This window comes from Pelobates fuscus, chromosome 5 (assembly GCF_036172605.1).
Source record: "Pelobates fuscus isolate aPelFus1 chromosome 5, aPelFus1.pri, whole genome shotgun sequence".
NCBI lineage: Eukaryota > Metazoa > Chordata > Amphibia > Anura > Pelobatidae > Pelobates > Pelobates fuscus.
In genome coordinates this window covers 215444014-215469125 of record NC_086321.1, presented here as the reverse complement: position 1 = coordinate 215469125, position 25112 = coordinate 215444014, and the positions used below count along the sequence as shown (strand labels likewise).

Here is a 25112-nt window from a genome sequence, read left to right as displayed (position 1 = left end):
ATACTCACCAGAACAACTACATTAAGCTGTAGTTGTTCTGGTGACTATAGTGTCCCTTTAAGACAATTTTCAAATGGATATCTGTCATACAGTATATCATGACATTTCCTGCTACTCATCCTCCTCCTAGGACTTAATGGATGCCCCTGACCCTATACCGGAGGCAACAAGGCCAGCACTTAACGTGCAGACTGAGGACCGTGGCGCACTGGCGACCAAAGGCGACATTATGGACTTTATGGTCAACATCAGGGCCTTCTTCCGCGCAGATCAGGTGGTGGTCATGTCAGCTGTCACAGACAGGGTCGAGTTGATGGAGAAAGACATATCCACCCTCTCACAGCACCAAGGTGACTCAACAGAGCAGATCCAATGTCTACAGACCTCACACACGGCTAGACGCACTGGACGATGCCCGCGGGCGTAATAATCTGAAGGTCAGGGGCATAGCGGAATCCGTTGTGGATAGTGAATTACCACACTTCTTCAGATGCCTCTTCTCTGCTCTACTGCCCCAATGGCACACAAAACACGCTCTCACTAGTGGTGTTCATCGACTCCCTAAGTCCCCAAGGGCACCGGCTTCAGCTTCCCAAGACACCCTGCTCTGCTTTCCAACATTCCAGGACAAGCTGGCGATACAAACCTAACACCCCACTCGAGTTCGAGGGCTTGCAACTCACCTTCCTACAGGACCTATGTAGGGCCACCTTGGAGTGGAAGTGCTCCGTTTAAGGAGTCACGGAAGCGCTCAAGAAGGCACAAATTACCTACAGATGGGGACAGTCCCACAATTTAATCACCACCAAAGACGGCACTACACAACATCAGAGGCTTCCACCTCATTTCTTATGGAGCTGGGCCTCATACAGTACCAGGCCCCCAAGCCACCTGAGATGTGCAGAACATCGCCTCATTTGTACCTTGCCCAAGAGTGGACATGGGCTGCAAAGTATGTTCAAGAGGGATCCCTTTCCCGGGACTTTATGCAGTCCCCTGGACTCCACAATCATCTGCAAGTTTTAATTGTCTCCAATATTTGCTTTGAATTATGAATATCAGTATATGTGCTGACATTCTCCCTTTTATCTATTTAAGTTTATTTTATCTTGTTTTCTTTAATTTTGCTAAATTGTATGTGTCATAAAACTGATGCCCCCACTACCAATAAAGATGAACTGGGTAAATCTGTTAACCATGCTCTAACTTCCCAGGCCCTACCCTCCCCACCCCAGGAGTGCCCAGGAGATATTGGACACTATACCAGTAACTACTAGGGTCCCCCACAGTAATTCCCAACAATGACACACCACATTCTGACAAGCATTTCGTTTTCATGCCCTTAAGGGCAATACACTGCTTCCTGCATCTATCCAGGGACACTTACCAGACCACATCAGAACGTGACGCCTTCTGTGACACCATTTGCCTTTTAATTCTCCCCACTAAGTTGGGTCAATGGCCAATACCATGATGGACACCAACAGAATGTTATTACAGCCTGAGGGGTCCTCAGCACCTGTTTTCGGGTAGTTACATCCTAGTTATATTTCTGTTTAATGGTTTTGAACAGCCTATTATTATTTATAATACTAATTTTATCTACGATATGTTATCACTGGCTCTGACATGTTATATCCTGTCTGCTCTATTAATGCGCTGTTATACCAATGTCATTGTCCGGATCATTACCTTTAACTTAAAACTGTGTCACATGATCATGATGCTGTACAACTTTTTCGCTTATGTGCCTATATATGCTGTTGGAGCATTGCATGCTACCTTGTCATGATTTTAAACACACACATACTTTACCTTTGGCCATGCTCCCTAAAGACACTTTGGGCGAGAGAAGCATTACTGAAGAGGAATGGCGGTCCTCTTGCAGTCTATTAAAAGGTGCATTGCACCTCACATAGAATTACTTTATAATATAATAGAAAGATGGTATATGGGACCCGCACTTCTGTAACATCTTAAGCAGCAGATGTAGGGGTGTGCTGGAGAGGATTTGGGGAACGTGGAACTCTGTTGCACACCTGGTGGAACTGCCCTCTAATCCTATCCTATTGACTCAAACCCACATGTGGCTTTACCTAATATATTTTCACTTTATATGCCCAAACCTCAGAAACTGTTGTTATGCTACATATTTCTTGCTACTAAAAGGATCATAATCACACACTGGTATTCTAGTAATTCCCATTTAAATTTGCATATGACCGGCATTGCATACATAAAATAGTGATGTTTCCAAATTAATATGCGCTGATATAACAGACCTCAATAAAAACTCCACCCACTTCTACCTGCTAAACAAATAACAGGACTTACTACTTGAGATACTTCTGCTAATGATGTAGAAACAGCATATGGTACTCCCCACACCAGATACATAACAAAAATCCTCCCATCTGCATTCTAAAAGACCGTGATGAGTAGCTTTTAACATAGTACATAGTACATACTCACCAGCAATGGTATATATGCACCTACCCATCCTATCACATTCTCACTTCAGGTATACACCAACAGTCCTACACCCAATATACATTTTTGTGTTACTATGTGGGATTGACGTGTTTGGCTTCTGGTAATTAGTACCATCAGGGTCAGATTTCCCATTAGGCAGAGTAGGAGGCTAGCGGGTACATTTCTTCAGCACTTATAATATGCTTTTTGAGCTTAAATAGGCTGGTGGGGAGAGATTACCAGAGTACCAAAAGCCTTGGTCCGTGTCCTATGTAGTGCAGTCAGTCTTAATAGCACACATGCAGTTACAGTTTTATAGTGCTCTCCAAGCTCCTCCAGTGTCTGTGTGTGAGGCTATATTTAACAATATGGGTACCACACTCTCCTGGATCCCAGGGTGCAACCGGGCCTGAGGTTGGCCAATCCTCACAATGTGATTAGCAAAAAAGTAATAATGGTCCAGGCACTCAAGTTCAATCCAGTGGGCAGATTTATAAGAGCAAAATCGAAACGTTTTGGCCTACAACAGGACCTTTGTCAAGCATATTGATGCACTGTGTGTGAGGCTAGACAGATAGAGGAAGGGATAATTTCCCATCTGCCCACTAACAGCCTCTTACACAGGAGATACCTTGCAGGAGGAGCAGGGTAAGCTCTTAGTGATGCACACTGTATAACAACTCCTGCGGCTCTAATATCATCAATATGACTGATCTATAGACGACATTGAAGGGTTATACGCAAAATATTTACCCTCCTAACTCCAACACTTAAAATAAACCCTTTACCTTATTCACATGTTTAATTCCGCTTAAAAACAAATCATGTATCCCAATACTAAATCTAACCTGACTTTAGCCCTAAACTCAATAATCCTAAACAGCTCTTATACTACAACACTAACCCCTTCTCAAGCTGTAAATCTTCTTAACATTAAGCACCCTGTGTAATCTAACTCTGAAATAAACTTTGCTAACCTTAAGGGACACTATAGTCACCAGAACAACTACAGCTTATTGAATTTGTTCTGGTGAGTAGAATCATTACCTTCAGTTTTTTTGCTGTAAACACGGTCTTTTCAGAGAAAATGCAGTGTTTATATTACAGCCTAGTGATAACTCCACTGGCCACTCATCAGATGGCTGTTACAGATCCTTCCTGGGTCATGACTGCCTAAAATGCATCCAAACATTCAGTATCTCCTCCCTCTGCATGCAGACACTGAACTTTCCTCATAGAGATTCATTGATTCAATTCATCTCTATGAGGAGATGCTGAATGGCCAGGGCTGTGTTTGAATCATACTGGCTCTCCCCCTGATCTGCCTACTTGTCAGTCTCAGCCAATCCTATGGTGAAGCTTGGTGGCTTGGTGAATGGTGTCGGGAGCAAGGATTTGGCTTTATTTCTCATGGTAGCTCTGTTTGGAATGGAAATAAACTTTACAAAAAAGATGGTTTGCATCTTTCTCAAAAGGGAACACATGTTCTCAGTGAGCAGTTCAGAGGTTTTGCTAGGATGTATTTAAACTAGGTGGGGGGGGGGGGTCAAAAGGGTGATAAAACGTCAATCCAATTGTCCCACAAAAACAAGGAGAGAAGGTGCCTGTAGCAAGTGTGTTAAAAAATGATAAGCTTAGAGTCATGTCTACAAATGCTCGCAGTTTAGGGAATACGATCCATGAACTTGTTGCAATAATGGCAACTGATAGTGTAGATTTAGTCGCTGTTACTGAGACATGGTCTAATAAGAAAAATGACTGGGACATAGCAATACCAGGGTACTCTTTATATAGAAAAGACAGGGAAGGCAGGAAAGGGGGGGGGTGGCCCTGTACGTGAAGGATAGCATAAAATCTAGCATAATAAAAGTTAGTGAGGCGAACATAGAGTCCGCTTGGGTTACGTTAGAATTTGGTAATCACACAGTAACACGTGTAGGTGTGATTTATAGGCCCCCAGGACAAATTAAAGAGTTAGATAATCTACTAGTTGAGAAAATAGTTAAAATGACAATGAAGGGGGAAGTTATCATCATGGGTGACTTTAATCTTCCTGATGTGAATTGGAAAACAAAAATAGCTGCTTGTGCCAGGAGCACACATATTCTAAACTCCCTACTGGGATTGTCTCTAAAACAAGTCGTTGAGGAGCCAACTGGTAAAGAGGCCATACTAGATTTAGTGTTAACAAATGGAGATTTGGTATCCGATATTATTGAAGGTGAAAGTTTAGGATCCAGTGATCATCAGTCAGTGTGGTTTAATATAAGAACAGTGACTGAGTCACACCACACAAAAACAAAAGTTTTAGACTTTAGAAAAACAGACTTTTCTAAACTTAGAATATGTGTAAAGGAGTCATTATCAGACTAAAGCAATTTAAATGGAGTCCAAGAGAAATGGGATTATTTAAAAGTTGCACTACTGAAGGCAACAGAAAATTGCATTAGGCTTGTCAGTAAAAGCAAAAAATTCAAGAAACCACTGTGGTACTCCACAGATGTGGCCAAAATAGTAAAAAACTAAAAGTTAGCATTTAGTAATTATAAAAAACCCAGAGTGAGGAAGACAGAATGATCTATAAGATTAGGCAGAAAGAGGCTAAGCAAGGTATAAGATCTTCCAAATCACACACAGAAGAGAAAATAGCACAGTCAGTAAAAAAAGGGGACAAAACTTTTTTTGGATACATAAATGAGAAAAGAAAAGTAAAACAAGGATTAGTTAGATTAAAAACAAAATAAGGAAGGTATGTAGAAGAGGATAAAGGTCTAGCTGACTGCCTCAATGAATATTTTTGTTCAGTATTTACAGATGAAAATGAAGGAACGGGACCTCAGTTAAGAAAAAGGATAAATGAGTCATTTATTACACATGAGTTTACAGAGGAAGAGGTTCTATTTCAACTGTCAAAAGTAAAGACAAATAAGTCAATGGGACTTGATGGAATACACCCAAAGCTATTAAAAGAGCTTAGTGGTGTACTAGCAAAACCATTAACAGATTTATTTAACCAATCATTGATAACAGGAGTAGTCCCAGAAGATTGGAAGTTAGCTAATGTTGTGCCCATTCACAAGAAAGGTAATAGGCAGGAGTCGGGCAACTATAGGCCAGTAAGTCTTACTTCAGTAGTGGGGAAAGTGATGGAAACCATGTTAAAGGAAAGGATTGTTGAACATCTAAAAACACATGGATTTCAAGATCAGAGACAACATGGGTTTACTTCAGGGAGATCATGCCAAACTAATCTTATTGATTTTTTTGATTGGGTAACTAAAATTATAGATCAGGGTGGTGCAGTAGACATTGCTTACCTAAATTTCAATAAGGCGTTTGACACTGTTGCACATAGAAGGCTTATCAATAAACTGCAAACTTTAAGTCTGGATTCCAATATTGTTGAATGGGTAAGGCAGTGGCTGAGTGACAGGCAACAGAGGGTTGTAGTCAATGGAGTATATTCAAAGCTTGGGCTTGTCACCAGTGGGGTACCTCAGGGATCTGTACTTGGACCCATTCTCTTTAATATTTTTATTAGTGATATTGCAGAAGGTCTTGATGGTAAGGTATGTCTTTTTGCTGATGATACTAAGATATGTAACAGGGTTGATGTTCCAGGAGGGATAAGCCAAATGGCTAATGATTTAGGCAAACTAGAAACATGGTCAGAGTTGTGGCAACTGACATTTAATGTGGATAAGTGCAAGATAATGCATCTTGGACGTAAAAACTCAAGGGCAGAGTACAGAATATTTGATAGAGTCCTAACCTCAACATCTGAGGAAAGGGATTTAGGGGTGATTATTTCTGATGACTTAAAGGTAGCCAGACAATGTAATAGAGCAGCAGGAAATGCTAGCAGAATGCTTGGTTGTATAGGGAGAGGTATTAGCAGTAGAAAGAGGGAAGTGCTCATGCCATTGTACAGAACACTGGTGAGACCTCACTTGGAGTATTGTACGCAGTACTGGAGACTGTATCTTCAGAAGGATATTGATACTTTAGAGAGAATTCAGAGAAGGGCTACTAAACTGGTTCATGGATTGCAGGATAAAACTTACCAGGAAAGGTTAAAGGATCTTAACATGTATAGCTTGGAGGAAAGACGAGACAGGGGGGATATGATAGAAACATTTAAATACATAAAGGGAATCAACACAGTAAAGGAGGAGACTATATTTAAAAGAAGAAAAACTACCACAACAAGAGGACATAGTCTTAAATTAGAGGGACAAAGGTTTAAAAATAATATCCGGAAGTATTACTTTACTGAGAGGGTAGTGGATGCATGGAATAGCCTTCCAGCTGAAGTGGTAGAGGTTAACACAGTAAAGGAGTTTAAGCATGCGTGGGATAGGCATAAGGCTATCCTAACTATAAGATAAGGCCAGGGACTAATGAAAGTATTTAGAAAATTGGGCAGACTAGATTGGCCGAATGGTTCTTATCTGCGGTCACATTCTATGTTTCTATTAAGCATTGTGATTGGATCAGGCCACCACTTTTGATGATGTCAGCAGACAGCTTGTTTTTTCTGAGACAAACAACATGCAGATCTACAGCTGCAGGCTTGAATACAGTAAGAATTTGCTATATTTATGGAGGCATGAGGGGCCCAGGGGGCTAGATGGTGGTTTTAACACTTTAGGGTCAGGAATACATGTTTGTGTTCCTGACCCTATAGTGATCCTTTAACCCACCTGTTACCCTAACCATCTTTAACGTTATCTTTTATTGTGCATGCATTTACACAGCTGCATACACTCACTATATTTACAGATTAAAACACAATGCATTGCAAGCAGAGCACACATATGCACATACATACATTCATACATATGTAGTCGTCAAATATGCATATGTTTTTAGATGCTTTTAGGTCTGGAGTGACCAGTTAATAATAATCATAATAATCAAACTTTATCTGCCTTATTTTGGGGTTGAGGAGCAGAGGGCACCTTCATATATTGTGCCTACAGGCAACTGACATGTGCATCTAGCCCTTCCTGCCATCCCTGTTTCAGTTATTAGCTTAACCTCCCATTAAATGTAAAACAGCATTTCCTTTGTTTATCACAAGAACAACTGTTACCAGAATATTTACACTGTAAAGCAAGCTAAGCAGTGGGTGATAAAACGTGTTTCCAGTTTCTTTGTCCAATAAATCAGATTCCATATGTTTTTATTAGTGATGTAGCCAAAGGATGCCCTAGACAACACGCAACAATAGCAAGTGTGACCATGTTTACGAGAACTTCATACTCACAGAAAAAGGTTTTCCATGACATAGTTGTAGTCGGAGCGGCTGCTGTCAGGCAGGAAACATGCAGAAAATACAATGATGGCATTTATACCTTCTCCATAGTAACCTGCCAAAGAAACACAACTTTATAATCCCTGAAAAAAATCTACTTATTAAAGACTCTTTTAATAAAAACAGAATATACAGTGTAACAAGACCCATGATGCAGTCAGAAGAGAATTAGTAATGTGAAGAATAAAAAAAACACAAGATGCAGAACTAGACCATTCGTGTCATTTGACTTGTTTTGCACAAAATTTACTTACCATCTTGCAATGTTAGAATAGTAATTACACTTTTACAATAATCTCTTATGTTACTGTAGCACAGCGTGTATGTTTGCAGAACTATAGCTAACTAAATGACAATGTGTGTATCATATGTTTAATGTATGCTAATTATGATAAGCACAAACAATACCAGTCAGATGCTTGGGGAGAGTTGCTACAAGCCGGATGTCAGTGGGTCCTTCAAGTTTTAGGAATGGCATTTGGTATAATGTCCAAATAAATATTTAACTGAAATCGACCAAACTAATCCCAAGTTAACCTTCCTATTCATGGACATGGACAATATAGTCATACATCAGATGTTGTCTAAAAAGTTTTAAAAATAAGTTCGAAAGTTGCTTAATGATAAGGCCTATGACAAAAAGTTGTTTTTTTTGTTAGTTACAGTAAATAATAAAGTATAATAAAGTATATCTGTCCCTGTTTACTTGTAATGTATCCACAATTCTTTGGCTTACCCAAGCATTCAAAGAGTTTGTACTAGTGTCAGATAACAGGATACAAGGTCAGTCTCGGTATGTAATATCTTTATCACAGGAAAACCAGGGAACACAGCTTGTATTTCTGTGCATTCATCAAAAATGAATATTTTAGATTACATTTTAATATAGAAATAACAGGACAGCATACATCCTTCACTGTCATGCGGTATGGTGCATGTAGTTCTTATTAGCATGTTTATCCACCGATCTACAGATATTGGGGTAATGTGATGTAGTAAAAAAAAATACAACAGTGTAGCGCTATCAATACGAAAAATTACCTTAAAAACAATAGCTTTGATGCTTATTAACCGAGTTATTTCATGGACCTATAAATACAAATAATACCACATAGTGCAGCTTATAAATAAATAAAATGTGATAAAAATATGGTTTATAAATCAAACACTCACAAACAAGGAGCTATAAGACCTAGCTCCAGTGTGGATAGCTTTTGGGGCCGTTTAGGCGACTCACCCCTATATGGAATGTATGTCCCGTCCTGGGAAAAAGTATATAGACACACAATAGGGTAGTACAGTAAGGTGCAAAATAATCCAAATAAGTGCCAATTTGGTACTTACCCCTGTGGCTATATAGTAGCGTATTGTCTAGGTATAGGGCTACACTCCCCCTTTAAGTAGATGTCTCATAAAAGCCAGGAACCAAAGTAAAAGTTGGCATACATTTATTGAAACATATAGTAAAATACTTAAATAAAAAAAAGAACAATGTCTTTAAAAGTACCGTACGCGTTTCACCACTTAATGTGGCTTCCTCAGCCGGATAAATGTTGTGAAGATCCTTGGTTCCCCGGCTTCTGTTTATATACCCTCCTAATTAGGGAATGATCTTCGTTTTTACCATATGAGGTAGTACGTAAGCTATCTCTATAGTAATGTATCAGACATCTCGGCGGACACTCTCATACGTTCCGTCAGGCTTAAACTATCCTGAAGTGTAATGCAATGTAGTGGTGAAATGGCTGAGATAGGTGATTATCCCCATATTTATTTACGGAGATAGGTCATTTTAAGCAGTATTGTAATATATAAAACTGTATTTTTGTTCTGTGCGCTAATCTGTATTTCTATATATTTTGGTCTTTACCGCAGCACCACTTCTGAGAAATGCATGCTCCACGTGTGCCCCGATTCCTCCTTTTTTTGTAGTTCTCTGTTGTCTGTCAACCCTGCTTTAAATGGTAACTATAGTCACCAGAACATAGTATTAATAATGTTAATAATGTAGTTGTTTTAGTGTCTACAGCCTATCCCTGTAGGCTGCTTAATGTAAATACTGCTTTGAGAGACAAGGCAATATTTGTATTAGTGCCTAGTAACACCTCTAGAGGCCATCACTCAGTTTGCAGCATTGGCATTCTGCATCTCCATACACTGCATGGATAGGCTGAACGTTCCCCACAGAGATGCACTGATTCAATGCATCTCTATGAGGAGATGCTGATTGGTGCTTTCAGGGCCGGTGCAAGGATTTTTGGGTACATAGGCGAAGATGCATTTTTCCACCCCCCAAAATAACATCTTCACCTGTGTGCCTCTTAACCTTCCTTTTGTGTTTCTTATCCCCTCTTACTACTTTTGAGTGTATTTTTCCCCATTGCGTCTCTTACTAACCTGCTTGTGTGTCTCTTATCTCCCCTCTTTGTATGACTCTTACAACCTCCCACATTTGTGTGACTCCTTCTCTCCCAGCCCCTTTGTGTGACTCCTTCTCTCCCAGCCCCCCAGTTCTTTTGTGTGTGTCTCTTTCACCCCAGCCCATCTGTCTCCCCCAGACCCTTTGTGTGTCTCTTTCTCCCCTTCTCAAGCCCCGCTGTGTGTTTCTTTCACATCCAGCCCCTCTCCCCGTCCCTTAGTGGTCCCCTCCCTTCCCTGTCCCTTAGTGTTCCTCTCCCCTCTCCCCTCTTTTCCCTATCCCTTAGTGTTTCTCTCCCTTCCCCTCCCTGTCCCTTGGTGCACCCCAACCACCTTAGTGGTCCCCTTCCTGATGTGCCACACCGGTACAGGAGTTTCAGTTTCTTGTACCCGGCTGGACAGACAGGAAGTGCTCTTTCAGTGAGCACTTCCTGTCAGTCTGGCTGGGTACAGGAAACAGAAGCTTCTGTACCGCAGTCTGCTCCACTTAGCCACGCTACACTCAGTGGTGTAAACACACTAACAGTCACACACCCGATGATAAACACACAGATGTCACCGACAGATACAGGCTCACTGATTTGACACACACACATTCCCCAACAGACACACACTGGCAGATAAGCAAAATGAAAAACACACAGACGTCACTGACAGACACAGACTCACTGATATGACACACACTCATTCATTGACAGACATACACACTGACAGACACACAAACATTGACAGACTCATTGACAAACACACACTGATAGTCACACACAGACTCAAAGACAAACACTGACTCTCACTGATTTGATACACTCACAAACACACACTAACAGACAGACACACTCATACTCACATGCACACATATACACTCACATAAACGCACACACATACACTCACAGACACACACACACACTCACACACACACTCACTAATTATTAATATTATTGTAATTAACTATTTTCCACCCAGATTCCCTACCTAGAGAGCTGTTGTGGGTCTATCGTTGGAGGTCCAATGGGGCTGCTGTGAGGCGTGCAGCTGTACTGGCATTTAAGGTGGCGAGGGAGCTCTGATCTCCCTACTCTGCTCCCTTGCGCCTCGTGGACTGTCTACTGATGCCGGGACACAGAATTACGTCATATTCCGGCTCCCGTGGCATCAGCAATCGGAGCATGAGGGAGCAGAGTAGGGAGAGCAGAGCTCCCTTGCCGCCTCGGATGCCAGTACAGCCGCACGCCGCGCCGGAGGGTCGAGAAGCTGGCTTGGTAGGAGAGTGCACTTCCCTCCTGCCAGTCACTGGAATCTTGCGCCCTCAGTGCCGGTGCGCCCTAAGGCGGCTGCCTGTTCCGCCTTATAAGTGCGCCGGCCCTGGGTGTTTTACAGCATATGCGCAAAAGCCTCCAAATGCTTTCCAATATTTGAAAGCATTGGATTAGCTGAGCTCATTAATAATCTCAGCCATTAAGGCGTGGCGGGGCAGCCATGGCGAGTCCGGCGTGGCAAAAAAGATAAGTAAAATCACCTTTTTAAAGTAAAGAGAGTGGGCCAGCAGTGGGCCAGTGATTTTACCACTATAGTGTCAGAAATACATGTTTGTCTCTTGGTGTAGATTTATCTTAGTGCTATGTCAGCGCTCTGCCTTCTCCGTCATCCGACAGCAGCCTATTGCGCATATGCTGTAAGCGCTGCAATCACATGAGGCCTTCCCCAGAGGAAAGCATTGACCCACTGCTTACCTACATGGATTTTACCGACACTGGATGTCCTCTTGCACAGCGTGCCTAAAGTCCAAAATCCTGTAAGCGCCTCTAATGGTCTCACCGAATAAACAAAAAAAAATTGATGTCCAGCACTCCTTATTATGAAAGAATGATATCTCTTTCTTGGCAAAACAGCAATATAAGTGTGCCTGAGCCTGAGGAACCAAGGGGTTGCCAAGATATTGAGCAAGCCATCTGAACATCTACAATTTACATGAATTACACAGAGTAAGCATGCAAGGTGTTTTCTTTCTATGAAAACAGTAATACGGTAAGTAGGAGCAGTGATGGAATTAGACAGGATGACGGCCTCAGTCCTAGACTGCAAAAGAATATTCCATCACTCTAAATCCTTTCTCTTTCCTCTTAATCAAGATCCAATTATAATTTTCTACTGCTACTGAATCCCACAAATAAAAACTCCCCACATTTACCATGTGGCCATTTTTCAGTGCGAGCTATTTTCCATGTGGGCAATTTTCAAGTGCCCTTTTTTTATATACTGATTCCCCTGCTTCTCTTCTCTACAAGGAACATTAGCTTTCTAAAGGCCTGCTAGATATGCATATAAAAATGGTGTGAATCACCTTGTCACTGAGAATGAGGGTTCAATTTATATTTTATAAATGTGGGGTTGATTCAGTAAAGAGTGAGTTTTGCTCAAATGTAATCTACATTTTAAAACTTAGGCCAAATTAAGGATTATTGTAAATTAGTTATTTTAATTTTTGCCTTAATGTTTCAGTTAATTTTTTAATTCAAATAATACACATTTCGTGTGTTTAGTGAATAACCTTCAAAGAGTGCCAGGCATTGTAAGATATGTTTACTCATTAAAACAATAAACTGTGGAGAATTTGAAAGAATGTTTCTATATTAGAAAAACCTGTCCATTTCTGTTACTGTCCATCCAGACTATTTTGTGCTACATTTTGCAATTTGATTTAAAATTCACCAAAATTCACTGTTTAGTGAGTAAGCCCCACGTTAATATTATGATAATTGACCCCTCAATCTCAGTGACTAGCTAATTCAAAACATTTTCATATGCCTGTCTACCAGCTGGCGTTAGAAAGCTAATGTTCCTGCCAACTCACACCGCTACGGGAGGCCAACTGTTTTAATTAGCTATAAAAAAAAAAAAAAAATGTAAAAAAAATCAGCAATAACTGTAGTCTGTAGTCTGAGAGGTTGTTGGGTAGAATTAAATAATACAGTACATACTTACGGAAAAACAAGGTAACCTTTCTTTACCAGAATTGTAAAAAAAATCATTAGCAAAATTCGTTCAAGGCCACATGGGTTATAATGTGTTTGTTTACTGCAGATATAGTACTAAACCTGTTAACATTTTGTGCACAGGACCTGGCCACTGCAAACAGCAAGACCGTTGTAACGGAGCTCCGTGTACCCCGACCGAGTACCCTCCGTTGATGGATGCTCCTAGCGCTCTCAGAGGACTCCAAGCACTGCAGACGACACCACAACCACCGCAGGCTCCACAACCGCCGTAGCTTAGCTGGAGCCGCGCCGTCTTCCTTCCACCCTGGATCGGCTTCTGTCCTCCAGGACCGTGTGGGGAAGACCTCTCCTCCAGGAGAGCGTATCTGGAACAAGCTCTTAAAAGAGCTAAGTGATTAAGAGCTCAGGGGAATATGCATCGCATAGCAATCCCCAGTGTGATATAGCAGTTCCCTCCAATAACGAGACACGGCTACGTATTGAGGGTCAGAAGAGGTCTGAGGACTGGAACACCCAGCCTGCTTTTTATTAGGATCAGGTACATACCGGACACTCCCAGGGGGAGGATGAAATTGACCAATCACATGCATGGTAACACCCCCACGTCTCCTCCCCTCAGATAAGCACATAACCCAATTAAAACATACATTATTTTACCCAAGTTCTGGATGTACCCTAAAACCAGGGGGTACAGCTTTAAATCTGGTATCCCCAAATAGCCCTTGTTCAGGGGAACAGTCTGTCCAAAAATCAGCCCATTCGGATGGATGGTTCGGGAGATACAGGGCTCCAAAGTTTTGACCGACCGCACAGACCAACTAGCCGAAAATAGTTCCATGAGTTTTGGCCTTGCGGTCGGTCTCCGTTCGCACGGTAAAATAGACGAAATTCTTGCCATCCATTCGCATCTTTGTGGTCGCTAGAATCCCCATACTAAGTTAAGTATAACTACCGAACGGCCGGTCGTTCGGTAGTTTCCGTGCGAAGTTCTGGATGTCTGGAGGTCTTAGCGGTATTCGCCTGTTTGTGCTTCCGTTTTCAGTTCCATGCGTTCACAGGCAAACACCGCTGTTCGCACGCAAGATGGCCGCGAACACGTGGAAAAGTCCCGAAATGGCGGCCACCTATTCAGAGCACAAAGAATTCGCATGAAATCATACGAACGGCTGTATTCTCCAGTAATGGCATTCTCATGTAATATATTCGCCTAAATCCCCTGGCTGTTAGGTTATATTAGCAGTCCAAACCTACAGCATAGATAAAGGGAAAAAGACAGTCTAATACAAGTCCATATGCCTGAATACAGGGTTTGCGGTGCACTATAGTCCAGGACCATAGTCGCAGGGGAGGAGGCAGGCAAGCAGGCCTCTCCAGGACAAAGTGGCGAAGGGCACTTCGTCACAACCGTCATCTTGCACTGAGTGATACGGAGATAGGGCCCATCACTCATTTACTTTCTTGTTCAGGTGCTTAGTCAAATACAGGTGCATATACCCAGTAATCTTCACACTAGAAGCCTCCTAAACTGCTCTGTCTTCAACAAAAAAAAACATTTGATCCCAATACTTCTCAGCATTCCTGTGTCTTTGTCCTGTTCCTGAGCTTGACTTTAATTATCAATCCTGATCATGTAATGCCTATCATGATCCTGGATGCAGTGTGTGTAGTGTTTGTGTGCGCAAAGTGTGTGTAGTGTATGCAGTCTCTGTATTTCTGTAGTGTGTTTGTGTATTGTATGCAGTGTATGCATTGTGTGTGTGTGTGTACAGTGGATGTAGTGTGTGTAGTGCATGCAGGGCTTGTGCAAGCATTTCTGAAAAGATGGGATAAGAAGCACAAAAGCGGTAAGAAATTCAAAAGGGAGGTTAAGAGACACACAGGTAAAGATTATGTTTTGCTCCCCCCCGCCCCCACCCCCCAAAAAAAATAAAAATTCACCTGTGTGTCTCTAAACCTTCCTTTTTAATTTCTTACTCCTTTTATGTCTTATCCCATCTTTTGAATGTCGTACCCCTTTCCGTGTATCTTATTTGTGTATTCTATCCCCCATTTTCCCCTTTGTATCTTACAAGCCCCTTGTGTGTCTCTTACGTTCCTCCAGCCTCTTTGTGTGGCTCTTTCTCTCCCATCCCCTTTGTGTGTCATTATTACTGTCCCAAGCAGTTCTGTGGATGTCATTGTCCCCTTCTACAGCCCCTGTTTGCGTGTCATTGCCCCCTTCTCCAGCTCTTCTGTGTGTCATTGTCCTCTTCCACAGGCCCACTGTGTGTCCGTTTCCTCTACCCCAGCACCTCTTTGTGTGTCATTGTTACCTTCTCTAGCCCCTCTATGTGTCATTGCCGCCTTCCCCAGGCCCTCTGTGTGTGTCATATCTGTCCCCTTCTCAGCCTCTCTCTGGTGTGCTTGAGACAACACTTGGTTTGCATATTTGTGCTGTTGTGAGGGATTCTGTGCAGGGGGTTGAATCATTTTGAGACTGGTAAAGTCATTATAAGCTGCATTTTAAGTTGAATTTGGGGAAACCACTTGCAGCATTCGTTGCGTTGAGCTATTTAAATTCATTTTGTTTGATTTGCTCATTGCAAACAGCTGAAAGTCTGTACATTTTTACAATAAACCAGATTTTTAATGGGAGTTGAATAAATTTGATTACAACAGTATATATATATATATATATATATATATATATATATGCAAACAGTTGTACAGCAGCAGATTTGTTAAAAGTGTACAGTTCCGCCTGGGGCTGTGAACCCACCAGGACCTATGCATCTAAGGTAAAATTATAGACAAACACAGTGGAATTAACCTGATTAACCTAATTACTCACAAACCGATGTATTTTTTAACATTTACGTTCAAGACACTGAGTAAACTGTCATTATCATAAAAGTAATATTTTCTCTTTAAATATATGTCCACTGACATATACTGAAGGTTTACAATATAACTTTGTTGTGGTTCCAACCTCCCTTACCCATGGGTACATTGCCATCATGTAAATTTCACTTTGACCTGTGTAACTATGTATGTGCTCAGTTACATAGTTACATAGTTACATAGCTGAAAAGAGACTTGTGGGGGGAGCTGTGAAGACATGCTTTTCATGAGCTCCCGAGCCTGGACCCGATTTTCATAAAAAAAACGGGGGCAAAACACCCAACCCTGGACCCCTACTTACCTCACCGGGCACCATGGAGACTTGGGAACTGGGGGACACCTCACACGCTCAAGCACCCACAGTGCTCCCAGATCAGAGGCTTGGGGCCTACACCGAGCACGGAAGGGGAGAGACGTCCGCTCTCCCGACCCACCGAAACAAGCGGCACCCGAAGCATCGGGCCCCCCCCCCACCCAAGACCGGTGGGGGTTATCCCGGTCTCAACCAGCATGTACCACAAGCCGACCTGGACTGCGGTTGAAAGCTACAGAAAGGGACATGCATCAAACAAGCGAACCGCCGCTAGTAAAATGGCGGCTGCAGACCACGCGGCTGAGCCTGCACCATCTCAACCCTTACATGAGCGCCTGGAAACCCTTCTCCGGCAATTCTTGGAGAGACTGGAGTGAAGGCAGGGCCGGATGGGGATACAAAGCAGCCCTGGAAAAAAAAATATGCCAGCCCCATAAGTCAATGCGCCATATATTGTCGCATGTAATATGTAAGGCTATGTCTTGGCACTCCAGATGATTGAGTAAATATATATATATATATAGCTTTTTCTAATATAAAATATTGGTCCTGCAGACACAGACAATCTCACTGACACACACAAGTTCATTGATACACAGCCTCATAGACAAAAATTTCACTGATATACATAAGCTCACTCAGTAGCAGACACACACACACATGCAAGCAAGCTCACTAGCATGCGCACACACACACACACACACACACACACACACACACACAGCTTAATGTAGTGGTTCTGGTGTCTATAGCCTGTTCCTGCAGGCTTTTCAATGTAAGCACTGACTTTTCAGAGAAAAGGCAGTGTTTACATTGCTTCCAAGTGACACCTCTAGTGACAGCCACTCAGACGGTCACTAGAGGTGCTTCCTGTGTCAGTGCTGCACAGTGTGCAGCACCTACATTCAGGTCCTGCACGCTCTGGAGACGCTTAAGGTTCCCCATAGAGATACATTGATTCAATGCATCTCTATGAGGAGATGCTGATTGGTGTAGCGTTTTGCAGCCAATCCTATGGCAAGCTTGATGATCCCAGCCATAGAGGCAGGGCCAGTCGAGGGGAGACCAGCATGGCGTAAAAAAAAAAAAGGTGAGTAAAAACACTATTTTTAAAACACACACAGACACACACATACACCATGACAGACACACACAGACACACACACACCCTGACAGACACACACACCATGACAGACACACACATACCATGACAGACAGACCATGACACAGACAGACACACACACTCCATGATACAGACACAAACACAATGTGACACAGACACAAACACACACATCATGACAGACACACGCCATGACACACAGACACACGCCATGACACACAGACACACGCTATGCCACACAGACACATGCTATGGCACAGACACCCACATCATGGCACAGACACCCACACCATGACACAGACAGACCATTACACACAGACAGACACAAACACACACACACCCACCATGACACAGACAGACACACACACATACACACCATGACACAGACACATACCATGACACACACAGACCATGCCACATACACACACACCATGACACACAGACACACACAAACCCACCATGACACAGACAGACACACACATACACACCATGACACACACAGACACATACCATGACACACACAGCCCATGCCACATACACACACACACAATGACACACAGACACACCCACCATGACACAGACACACACACACACATATACACCATGATACAGACAGACACATACCATGACACACACCCTGACAGACAGACACACACACACCATGCCACAGACAGACCATGCCACAGACACACACACACCATGACAGACAGACACACACCATGACACACACCCTGACAGACAGACACACACACCATGCCACAGACAGACCATGCCACAGACACACACACACCATGACACAGACAGACACATACCATGACACACACACACACACTGACAGCATAACACATATTACCTGTGGGTGACAGAGAGCTGGGTGTGATGGCGGCCGCTGGAGGAGCAGGGATGGCGGCCGCTGGAGGAGCAGGGATGGCAGCCGCTGGAGGAGCAGGGATGGCGGCTGCTGGAGGAACTGTTCTGGTGGCCGCAGGGGAAGCTGCGCTCTGTCTGCTCCCCCGCCCTCGCGCGCTACTGAATGAGACCAGGCCCGGAATATGACGTCATATTCCGGCGCCGGTCTCATTCAGTAGCGCGCTGGGGAGCATACAGAGCACAGCTTCCCCTGCGGCCACCAGAACAGTTCCTCCAGCGGCCGCCAGCACACCCACATGTCTGCCCGGCCCCAGGTGCCGACGGCCCACCGGGAAATTTCCCGGTATCCCGGTGGGCCAGTCCGGCCCTGAGCGAAGGGAGGCCCAACGAATCCCCACTCAATACAAGGTGGAGGAGTTAACAGACGTCTTTAGGCGGGCGGAGCAGATCCCGGGCAAAGCCGCCTTACCTCGAAGGGCGGAGTGCCCATCTGGGCTGGGGGTCACTAGGAGACATGCTCCAAAACACCGACCACACCGCGGGAAGGTCACCCACCGCTGGTGGCGGACGACCACCAGGGCCTTCCTCAGCGCCCACAAAGGGAAAGACCCGGCCTCGAGAAGCACCCGAGTCTGTGGTCATTTGGTGTCGGCCCCACATACAGCCTGGAGCTGGGGAGAAGCCCCCCACAGAAGAAGACCCACAGACCAAGAGCAAAGGCCCACATTACAGCCCGGAGCCGCAGAGTCGCGGATTTGCCGCGCCACGAAATACTGAAAAGCAGTTTGCTGTATCTGCAGCCCAGCCCAACGGACTGCACGCCGGATAGGGAGACTGATGCTCCCAAGCAGGGAATGGACTGTCCACAAAAGCATACACAGGGAATCGGCTGAACCCAGCAAACAAAGCCCCTCTACGCACCTTTCATGTTGCCAGGCAAACGGACTGACTTCAGACAAACCTCAGGTGCATATTGACTGATCTAACCTAGCCTGCGACCTATCTACTAGATAAAAGCCTGTTTAATTACACTATAATAAATCACTGTCTAGCATGTAACTAAATAATAGGCAATTGTATAACCACTGTGCCATAGCTTGAAATGACGGTCAGTAATGTGTTTCTATATCGCTCACGCAGTCATAACCGCCGCCCCAGTACTGCTCTAATAATCTTGCACTATAGTTACAGGCAGTGCTTCACTCTACCTTATGATACTCCACGCTACTATACTACTATTAAGGATGGCACACTACACCCAAGCCACGCACCTGTAACCTTAAGCGCAACTAGCTCAACCCTATGCATACTCAGCACAGCAAATTATACCACACACATCATGGCTACACGGCTGACATCTTCATACAATATTTCAAAAAGGTGTGCAGATATGCAGCAGTTCTGTGATAAGGTGTGCCGATAAGCCGCAGTTTCTATAAAACATGCATTGCTTCTCATGTTACATAAATGTTGTAATCCACTGGATGGTTCGCTTATGTTTAACTACTTTACTATTATTACGCTAAACCTGTTAGTAATATTATAGAATGCTTGAATAATATAAAAGGAGGCAGTCACTCATAGGAGATGATGCATTGTATTAGCATGATCCCAACTTGTATGACAAACGTACATCCCCTTCTCTCTATTCTGTATCCCATTTACCAATTGCCTCAATAAAAGAAAGATTGACAAAAAAAAGAGACTTGCGTCCATCAAGTTCAGCCTTCCTCACATATGTTGTTGCTGTTGATCCAAAAGAAGGCAAAAAAACTAGTCTGAAGCGCTTCCAATTTAGCCACAAACTAAGAAAAAATTCCTTCTTGACCCCAAAATAGCAGTCAGATGACTCCTTGGATCAAGCAGCTATTACCCCACTAATTAGAAATTATATCCCTGTATGTTATGTTTTTGTAAGTATTTATCCAATTGCAGTTTAAACATCTGTAGTGACTGACAAAACCACCTCTTCAGGCAGAGAATTCCATATCCTTATTGCTCTTACTGTATAAAAACCTTTTCTTTGCCTTAGATGAAATCTCCTTTCTTCCAGCCTAAATGTGTGACCTCGTGTCCTATGTATAGCCCTGTTTATGAATAGATTTCCAGATAAAGGTTTGTACTGGACCCGAATATATTTGTATAAAGTTATCATATCCCCTCTCAGGCGCCGTTTTTCCAAACTAAACAGATTTAATTTTTTTAACCTTTCTTCATAACTAAAATGCTCCATTCCTTTTATCAATTTTGTAGCTCATCTCTGGACTTTTTCTAGTGCCATGATATCTTTCTTTAGAACAGGCGCCCAAAATTGCACAGCATATTCAAGGTGTGGTCTTACCAGCGATTTATAAAGAGGCAAAATTATATTTTCATCTCGAATTTATGCCCCTATTTATACATGACAAAACCTTACTGGCTTTAGCAACTGCAGATTGACATTGCATATTGCTGCCTAATTTGTTGTCTATAACAATTCCCAAATCCTTCTCGTGTGTGGTTATCCATAATTCACTACCATTTAGTGTGTAAGTTGCTTGTGCATTCTTAACCCCGAAGTGCATAACTTTGCATTTCTCTACGTTAAATTTCATCTGCCATTTTAGCGCCCAGTCCCCCAATCTATCCAAATCCCTCTGCAGCAAAGCAATATCCTGCTCACATTTTATTACTTTACAAAGTTTTGTGTCATCTGCAAAGACTGATACATGGCTTTCAATGCCTATTTCAAGATCATTTATAAATATGTTAAATAGAAATGGTCCCAAAACAGAATCCTGAGGGACACCACTTACCACTTTTGTCCAGCCTGAAAATTTACCATTAATTACAGCTCGTTGTACTCTATCCTTAAGCCAATGTTCTACCCTAGAACAAGAATATTCATCTAGACCAATTTCTTTTAGTTTGAAGACTAACCTATTGTGAGGAACCGTATCAAATGCCTTGGCAAAATCCAAGTAGATCACATCCACTGCAATATCCTGATCTATACTTCTACTTACTTCTTCGTAGAATGCAAATAGGTTAGTTTGACATGACCTATGTTTCATAAAACCATGCTGATTATTGCTAAGAACAAAGTTCTTCCCAATGAATTCCTGAATATTATCCCTTAATAGCCCTTCAAATATTTTCCCAGTTACAGAAGTTAAGCTCACCGGTCTATAATTTCAAGGCAAGGATTTTGAACCCTTTTTAAATATAGGAACAACATCTGCCTTCCTCCAATCCTCCGGTACAACACCTGAAACAAAAGAATCTTGAAAAATGAAATACAGAGGTTCACTTATTTCCCCACTTAGCTCCTTAAGTACTCGTAGGTGAATACCGTCAGGCCCCGGAGCTTTATTTACATTAATTTTCTTTAATAGCTGTAGCACCTTGTCTCGAGTTATCCAATCGCAAGTTATCTGCAAGTTTTTTGCAGCAATTGTTTGCATATCTCTTGCCATAGGATCCTCATTAATATATACTGAAGAAAAATAGTTATTTAAAATGTCTGCTTTTTCCTGGTCTTTATTAGCTAAAAAACACAACTCTGTTTCCAGTGTACCTACACTTTCATTTTTTGTTTTTTTAGAATTGATGTACTTGAAAAAATTATTTGGGTTGGTTTTGCATTCTTTAGCTATCAATTTCTTATTTTCTAGTTTAGCTACTTTAATTGCCTTTTTGCAAGCGTTATTGGCTTCCTTATATCTTAAATAGGATGCCACTGATTTGTCTGATTTAAATGCTTTAAATGCCCTTTTCTTATTTTTAATCTCTTGTTTTACTTCTCTACTAAGCCACATTTGTTTTAATTTGTTTATTTTACATTTATTACCCAATGGTAAATACTGAGAAATGTACCTTTCTAATATTTGTTTGAATAGTTTCCATTTATCCTTAGTGTTTTTATCACTAAGAAGTTTATGCCAGTCGATATGTTGTAGAGCTGCCCTAATCTTATTGAAATTGGCTTTTTTAAAATTATATGTTTTAGTATACCCCACTTGCTTTTGCTTTTTTGAGTTTATTTCAAAATTTACCATATTGTGATCACTATTTCCCAAACGCTCCCCTACTTGAATATTGGTTAAAAGATCAACATTGTTTGTTATGACGAGATCCAGACAAGCATCCTTTCTAGTTGGTGCTTGTACCAGTTGTGACATAATGGTGTCATGTAACACATTCAAAAACCTGATTCCCCTTGCTGAAGTACTAGTCCCTCTATCCCAATTTATGTCTGGGTAATTAAAATCTCCAATAATTAATGTGTTACCTCGATTTGCAGCTTTCTCAATTTGCTCTAACAACTGTTCTTCCTCAATAATATTTACATTAGGTGGTTTATAACATATTCCAACGAATAATTGATTTCCCTTTGTTTGCCCCAAGCAGATATCTACCCATAAAGCCTCCACATTTTCCTCATCACACTCCACATGCCTAAGATTTGACTTTAACTCATGGTTGACATATAAACATACCCCACCACCCTTCTTGTTTTTCCTATCCTTCCTAAATAACGTGTACCCATTTAAATTAACTACCCCGTCATGTGTCTCATCCCACCATGTTTCTGTTATGCCTATTATATAATATTGTTTAGTGTATGCCAGGGGTAGGCAACCTTTTAGCACTGTGCCGATATAGGATTGTGATGTCCCGTAGCGTGCCAATCCTCAGGCCGTTGCTACCAGGCAAGCTAACCAAGCAATTGCTTGGGGCCCCGAGCTGGCCTGAGCCCCCAAGCAGGGCTGGGCCCCCAAGCAGGGCTGGCCATTTCTATAAGGCTGCAGCCGCCTGAGCGCTCTATAGAGAGCCTCAGGCGGCTGCAGCACTGCCTCTCTCGTCGTCTCCCCTTCCCTGTAGCGTGGCCGAGCTCCTCTTCCTCCTGTCAGTCCGGCTGGGTACCACACGGTACAGGAGATTTAGTTTCCTGTTCCCGGCCGGACTGACAGGAAGTGCACCCTGAGCTTGGCCACGCTACAGGGAAGGGGAGGTGAAAAGAACATAGGGAGGGAGGGGGGGGAGTAAAAAGAACATAGGCGGGGGAGTAAGAAGGACACCTGGGAGGGGAGTAAAAAGGACACGGGGGAGGGGAGTAAGAAGGACACAGGGGGAGGGGAATAAGAAGGACACAGGGGGAGGGGAATAAGAAAGACATGGGGAGGGTGGGAGGGGAATAAGAAGGACATAGGGAGGGGAGTAAGAAGAACATGGGGAGGGGGGAGAGTAGTAAGAAGAACATAGGGGGGAGTAGTAAGAAGAACATAGGGAGGGGGAGGAGTAAGAAGAACATGGGGCAGAAAGAAGAACATAGGGAGGGGGGAAAGAGTAAGAAGAACACGGAGGGGGGAAGAGTAAGAAGAACACAGGGGGTTGAGGAGATGAGGAGAACACAGGGTGGGGGGAGGTGAGGAGAAGGGGAGATTAGGAGAACACAGGGAGGGGGGAGGTGAGGAGAAGGGGAGATTAGGAGAACACAGGGAGGGGGATAGTGAGGAGAAGGGGAGATTAAGAGAACACAGGGAGGGGGTAAGGAGAAGGGGAGATGAGGAGAACACAGGGAGGGGGGTGAGAAAAAGGGGAGATGAGGAGAACACAGGGAGGGGGTGAGGAGAAGGGGAGATGAGTTGAACACAGGGAGGGAGGTGAGGAGAAGGGGAAATGAGGAGAACACAGGGAGGGGGTGAGGAGAAGGGGAGATGAGGAGAACACAGGGAGGGGGGTGAGGAGAAGGGGAGATGAGGAGAACACAGAGGGGGGGTGAGGAGAACACAGGGAGGGGGTGAGGAGAAGGGAAGATGAGGAGAACACAGGGAATTTTTAATTGTTGAAAATGTTCAAGTTTTATGCACATTATATGCAACAGCAGTATTTGCACTGTAAACCTTTTTTATTTATATAAAGTGTGGGTGAACTTAAACTGTATGACTATGCTGTGGTTCTTGTAGGCTTTGCGTGCGGGGGTGGGGGGCGGGGGGGGTGGGCACCATGTCCATTTTGCTTGGGGCCCCCAAATTCCTTCAAACGGCCCTGCCGATCCTATTTTTTTAAATTGAGGTGTGTGTGCTGCCGTATTCTGCTTGAGTTATTTATACTGTAATTGCTTTGTATCGTTGTATTTGTGCGTATATGAGCTATTATATTGTATATGTTCATTAGTAGTTTATGGTATCGTGTATGATACATATGAATGTGGGCTGTGTATGAGGGCTGCTTGTGGAATTGTGTGTAGATGGATATGTCACATTGTGTGTTAGGTAGTGAATGGGGGCTGTTTGGGGTTTTGCACGTGAGAGGCTGCATGTGGGATTGTGTGCATGTATGTAGATTGTTAGTGGTGTTGCGTTTGTGGGGATTGTGTGTATGTTTGTGTGTGGGCTGTTCGTATTATTTGTATGAGGGGAGGCTTATTCTGCAGGTCTGTGTATATCTAGCAGTGTGGGTGGCTTCCCTGGGTTCCAGTGGGGACCAGCCTGGGCAGGTACAGGTCAAGGACAGGAGCTGCAACATCAGCTGTGGGCTGCTCTACTACAGTGTGGATTCCCATTCACAAGTGCTGGGAGGAAGTGATCTGAGATCACTTCCTCTATGTGCTGCAATGCATAAATTGAGGATTGTCCTTCACTACCTCTTTGTATTAGCAGATATCTGAAGTTTCACTGAGACTCCTGATAGGCCAGACCCTGTTTGGCTCTAGCAGCCTTGAGTGCCGTGGAAAGACACCTC

General features: G+C 43.1%; 1 protein-coding gene across 1 annotated transcript in view; it reads right to left on the bottom strand.

Moving 5' to 3' along the window:
- PRUNE2 (prune homolog 2 with BCH domain) overlaps positions 1-25112 on the bottom strand; it is a 377810-nt gene that overhangs the window by 43535 nt on the left and 309163 nt on the right. The window contains exon 13 of the mRNA XM_063456533.1: positions 7742-7844. Coding sequence (XP_063312603.1) covers positions 7742-7844 — 103 coding nt within the window. The remainder of the gene's footprint in view (positions 1-7741; positions 7845-25112) is intronic.